The 6,142-nt window shown below is 40.4% G+C and overlaps 1 protein-coding gene across 3 annotated transcripts in view; it reads left to right on the top strand.

The window, feature by feature from the left end:
* Window positions 1-5,536, top strand: part of ccdc13 (coiled-coil domain containing 13) — a 17,510-nt gene extending 11,974 nt beyond the window's left edge. For 2 of the 3 annotated variants that reach the window (XM_053681199.1, XM_053681198.1), the window contains exons 9-15: window positions 1,784-1,981; window positions 2,141-2,229; window positions 2,314-2,388; window positions 2,960-3,091; window positions 3,237-3,379; window positions 4,236-4,329; window positions 4,431-5,536. In XM_053681199.1, the coding sequence (XP_053537174.1) occupies window positions 1,784-1,981; window positions 2,141-2,229; window positions 2,314-2,388; window positions 2,960-3,091; window positions 3,237-3,379; window positions 4,236-4,329; window positions 4,431-4,599 (900 nt within the window). In that variant the 3' untranslated portion in view covers window positions 4,600-5,536. The remainder of the gene's footprint in view (window positions 1-1,783; window positions 1,982-2,140; window positions 2,230-2,313; window positions 2,389-2,959; window positions 3,092-3,236; window positions 3,380-4,235; window positions 4,330-4,430) is intronic. The other variant, XM_053681200.1, reaches the window with a different exon arrangement.
* Window positions 5,537-6,142: the final 606 nt, after the last annotated feature.

Genomic DNA, 6,142 nt, shown 5'->3' with positions numbered 1-6,142 from the left:
TCAGCAGGACAGGGTGGTAGTACAGGTGGAGCTGGACCTGATGTACCACCATAATCATATGCTGTGTCCCCAATCAGAACAGACCTGCTACAATTCCCTTCCCAATTCCCTTCCAGTGCCAGAACAATTTGGGAACCCTGAGGTGCTTGATTCCGAGTTGCAGGTCCTACACACACACACACACACAGATACACACACACACACACACACACACACAATCCAACATAGTGTCTGCCTCAGCACCATTTTAAAGAGGTGCACCATAAGGTTACTGGTCAGATGGTATTTAAGGGCCCTTGCTCAAGGGTGTTGGTAGTGCTGGGATTTGAACTGCTGACCTTGTAAACGGCTTTGTAACTACAGAAAAAGGATTTGAACTGCTGATCTTCTGACCCATAATCCATCATTTTAACCACTGCTACCACTGCCCTCAAACGTGGAATACACCTGTGTTTTCTGGTTCTTCTGATTCCATACAGTGTTGAGCTACTCTAGTGTACCAAAGCAGCAGAAGAACTGCTCCTACAACCCTGGTTGTAGTTCACTTTAAACAGTAATTGTATTTAGGTTTACAGAGACTGTGAATAGAGAATGCAATGACATCATCATATTTGGAAAGATACAGGTCTAACTCCACTTGTGTTGGTGTCTCTGGAGGGGCTTAGTTTACTCAGGGAACACGTCTGAAAAAAGAGCTGATAGTATGACACCAAGCCATGGAATCTCCACAGTTTCTATACGTTGGACAGTGTAGACTAAAAGGCATCACTAAAAGGTGGACCGTCGTCTGGATGGGGACCAAACGACGGTTTTAAGAGGACTGTGACACATTTCTGATAAATTCATGGGCATGAACAATCACATTAACGGAGCATTTTTTTCAGACCCCTTCCCTCAACCGAGTCAATCTCTCAGTGTTTACAATGCATACTATCTCTAGACTGTCAATAACTTGTCTTGTACTTGAACTATTCATACTATACATGAACTATTGTATAGCATATTTTTGTATGCACAAAAAGTAGGCAAACAAACAAACAAAATACAAAGGCAGCTAGAAAGGATTTACAGCATGGCTTACTCCAAAACAGAAAAGTAGCTCCAGAAAATAGAGCTTTTACTGATGAATGGATGGACCAATTTATATTCATTCTTCCTACAGCAAGTATTATGTGTTGTGTTCAGAAGATTATAACTGTACTCAGTTTTCATTTATGTTTAATATAGTCATATTTTTTATGTTGTCTGTACAATAAATACTGTCGGATCGCTTTGGATTTTAATTCAATACTCCTGGTGTTGACCAATGACGGTCCCAGTCCCTAATTTCACCAATTTTGTCCAAGGGATTTATGGCTTTTTAACCCACTCCAGAGACTAATAGAGCTAGTCTTGATCTTTGGACAGTAAGCAGTTTCTTGAAAGCATCGCAGTGGGTATTGATTCTGATTCGTAATTGCCTTGTGGTAGCAATACTTCACACACAACCGCAAGATTCTATCATTCTTCCATACTATTTTTAATGTTTGCGCTGTTGTTAGGTTCTTCACACTTTATAACAGATGTTTAGTTGTAGGCAGTTAGCTAAAGCCCTGACAAAGGGCTTTGTTACACACACACACACACACACACACACACACACACACACACACACACACACACACACACACATCAAATAGCCACTATGCAGACACCTTGTTAGAACCGAATGTGTGCTCTTTTTTATTTGGGTTAAAAATGTGTGTGTGTGTGTGTGTGTGTGTGTGTGTGTGTGTGTGTGCAGAAGCAGCAGGCTCACCTGCAGGCTGTGTTGAGTCATCTGGGTCAGAAAGAGGGGCCACGCGAAGATACAGAGCAGAAGCGGGACCTACAGGAGGCTCAGAGACACAATGACCTGATAGCACAACTCAAACTGATGGTGAAGGAGAGAGAGGAGAAAGTTCAGGAGCTCGAGCAGGAGATCCAGCAGCTCACACTCACCGTAAACACACACACACACACACACACACACACACACACACACACACTTCACTTTACACTCACCTTAAACACACTTCACACTCTCACGTTTTATGATTGCCTAGGAATTTACAGAGGTAATGAAACGAAGAATTAAAATATGGCCATTGTGTTGCTGCAGAAACAGGAGGCAGGAGATACGAAGGTGAACATTAGCCACGCCGACCTGATGGTTAATGAAGAAGGAATCAGGAGGTCCAGCTCTGCCAGGTCTCACACATTCTTTATAAGGACACACACACACACACACTATATCTAAATCATGTTGGTTTGTTTTTCTTGACCATTTTTTAGGTCAGTCTCAAAACTGGGACACAGACTAGTTGAGTCAGCTCTGACACTGTCTCCTGGAAACACCACTGATCTCAGGTCAGTTACTAAAGTCATCCTTCTAACAGCTTGATTCCATTATTTGTCACTAACGTACCTATTAGTTCCACTAATTTACCTATCATACTGTACCTATATACTCTAACGTACCATTACATTGTTTTTGCATCATCTCAGCTGTAACCTGCCCCTTTGCTAGTGTGTTTATGGTAGTTTGTGCAATTGGTAGTTTGTTTGCGGTGTACTACATCACTATGATGCTAGTTTGGACATTTGTTAGCGTGTTTACGATAGGCTTGCTACTATAGCAGTTATGGAAGTTAGTATGTTTGTTAGAATGTTCATAGCAGATACAATTTCATCACTTGCAGTTGTTTTCCACTGTGTTGGTATGTTTATGGTAGGCCTGTTACACCAGCAGTTATGGTAGTTTGTGTTACAGTAGATATGTTACTCCAGTCAGTAAGGTTGCTCAGCGTATGATAATGATTATTCATTATTATTTAAGAATGCATTATTTAAGATGAAGTCTATCTGAGGCTCCAGTTCACACTGTTTGTTTGGTTTTTTTTTCTAGTAAATTGTGTGTATGTTTTGTGTATTACGGCAGAGAGCAGTCAGAGGCAGCATGCTCTGCGTGTGCTGCTCTGCAGGTGCAGTGTTCAGAGTTTAAAGCTCTGTGTCAGGCGGCTACCGTGGAGAGAGACCGACTGCTGGAGCTCACTAAAGTTCAACAGAGGAGGTCTGCTGAAAAAAGGGCCATGGTGGCATATTCTTTAATTTATTTAAATAACTGTTCTCTTTTGATTTGGACTTTATTTTTGTGACATCACACAAAAGTAATTATTTGTTTGATGTAGCCACTCACATCACATTTTTTCGTATAGAGAAGTAGAGGAGATTCAGAAGTGTGCAGAGGCCGAGCAGAAGCTTCGGGATGAGCGGCGCCGCTGTGTAGTTCTGGAGCAGCAGCTGCAGAGACTGAAGCTAGACCCTGAAAAAGCACAAAGAGTCAGTCGCAGCATGACAGGTACACACTGTACAGGTGTAGCTTTTCTACAGTACAGGTGTAGCTTTTCTACAGTACAGGTGTAGCTTTTCTACAGTACAGGTGTAGCTTTACTACAATACAGGTGTAACTTTACTACAGTACAGGTGTAGCTTTACTACAATACAGGTGTAGCTTTACTACAGTACAGGTGTAGCTTTACTACAGTACAGGTGTAACTTTACTGCAATACAGGTGTAGCTTTACTACAGTACAGGTGTAGCTTTACTACAGTACAGGTGGAACTTTACTACAGTACAGGTGTAACTTTACTGCAATACAGGTGTAACTTTACTACAGTACAGGTGTAACTTTACTACAGTACAGGTGTAACTTTACTGCAATACAGGTGTAACTTTACTGCAATACAGGTGTAACTTTACTACAGTACAGGTGTAACTTTACTACAGTACAGGTGTAACTTTACTGCAATACAGGTGTAACTTTACTACAGTACAGGTGTAACTTTACTACAGTACAGGTGTAACTTTACTACAATACAGGTGTAACTTTACTGCAATACAGGTGTACCTTTACTACAGTACAGGTGTAGCTTTACTACAGTACAGGTGTAACTTTACTACAATACAGGTGTAACTTTACTACAGTACAGGTGTAGCTTTACTACAGTACAGGTGTAACTTTACTGCAGTACAGGTGTAACTTTACTACAGTACAGGTGTAACTTTACTACACTACAGGTGTAACTTTACTGCAATACAGGTGTAACTTTACTAACTTTACAGAAAAAGTATTTTCAGGTATAAACTGGTTGATCTCGGCTGTATGTGTTGTGTGTAGTGTTTATGTGGTTCATAACTGATTGTGTTTATTGCAGGTAGCTTAAATGTACATGAGAAACAGGAGGGTCTTTCACCCCGAAGAGCTGTGGAGTCGATGCATGACGCTCAGATCAGTGAACTCAGTACACGGTGAGTACAAGTCTTCATTTCTCCAAAGGTTACAGTTTATTTAGGTAGCAATGTAATTGAAAATGATCTACAGCTTAACTGACCTCCTTGTGTTGCTGTAGAGTTGCTACCCAGAAGGAGGAGCTGGAGGGTCTGAGGTCATCTTTGAAACGAGTCATGCAGGCTAAAGAGGAAGACCTGCAGCTCTACAGCACCATGATCAGCCAGGTCAAGCAAGTCTTCCTTCAGGCTCTCCGGCAGCACAAACAGAGCTCAAATCAGGAACTGTAGCACAGGAGTCTACCTATCCATCAGATGTGAACTCCTGGAGACTCAGAGCATCTAGGCTACAAATCCTAGCAGTCTATATGAGATTTTACTTTCCATGGCCAGGATTTTAGCATCTAGGCTCCAAATATTAGAAATTTGTCCTGGATGTTATCTAGATGCTCTAGATCGTGTTGTGGAAAACAATCTTTCCAGCCTAAGTCAAAAAACTTCAGAGACAGAGAGTTAGTAGATGTCAAAAAGTAGATAAACTTTATTGAAACAATAATGTGAGACAGTCTGCAGAAAGTCCAAATTATGCAAACACACACAGCCCTTTTTATACCTTTCTATACATTTCTTCAGAGTGAAAGGTACTCTTCTCATCTTAGGTGGGGTTTTGCCTTTCCTCATTAAAACAGACCAATCTTCTTTGCCACAATTAAATATTCATGTCTATGTGTTATCTTAAACTTGTGGAGCATGAGCAGTTAGTTGTTTTTCTTCATAAGGTTTCACGAGGACATGGTTTCTTCTTTTTTTTTAAAAAAGGTTTCACTCAGGCTGAGTCCTGACCTTGATCCACACTCGCCTTTTGTTTAAGTCTTATCCTAACTCGTGAGTTGGTATCTGCCTCAAAGTTATCTGCTTCTGTGGAGGAAGATACAGGCTGGTACAGAAAGAACAATTATTGTGTTATTGTTCAGTAAAACACAGAATTCATCTAACTCGGTCCACACTCAGAATAGAACTTGATCAAACATTGTTCTAAGGATTCAGATTATGCTTCTAACTATTGATTATACATATAGATTCTGCTTTTTAACTCCTATTGATTATTCGATTATGCTTATGTAATAATTCTAAATGTTGGTTATACATATTGAATACACTTCATTAACATATCCAAATGTTAGTTACACATATTGATTATACTTCATAAATATTTTCTATAATCGTAGCCCTGTATCTTTGCCCAGTAGATTTTACCCCATGTAACACAAATATGAGCCTCTTAGTCTCAGATCTGAAGTTTCTGGGCTCCAAATTGTAGTGTTCATATCCCAGACCCTAGTCACAATGGCATAATTTCCAAATCCTAGCCTCTAAGATCTAAAGCTTTGTCTCAAGACTTGAGATCTTGGCCACAGACCTTAGCTTCTAGCCCCAAAACTTTAGCATTCACTTCCAGGCCCAACATTCTGACCTCCATATATCAGATGTTAGTCTTCAAGCTCAAGATCATACAGATCATAGATGTTATCTTACTCCATGTTATCTTAGCTACTATATCCTAGATTTTAAGCTCAGTCCTGGATTTTAGCATCCTTATAATTTTCTATTAGATCTTAGTCTCCAGACCCCTAATCTTTATCCTCAGGCCATATGTTGTAGATTCCATTTCCCAGATGTTAACCTCCACACTGCATGGCTACCAGATCCTAGATTTCTTCATCTTCTAGGCTCCAGATCGTGGCCTCCTCTGTGTCTAACCTAGAGGTCCCAAATCTTACAACAAGTTAGGGGACTTCCATCTTTCTGCGTATTGAAACTGAAGCTCCTAATA

This window comes from Ictalurus punctatus, chromosome 7, assembly GCF_001660625.3.
Source record: "Ictalurus punctatus breed USDA103 chromosome 7, Coco_2.0, whole genome shotgun sequence".
NCBI classification, from domain to species: Eukaryota; Metazoa; Chordata; class Actinopteri; order Siluriformes; family Ictaluridae; genus Ictalurus; species Ictalurus punctatus.
Note: the sequence above shows the minus strand (reverse complement) of the source record. Positions and strands in the feature narration are given on the sequence as shown.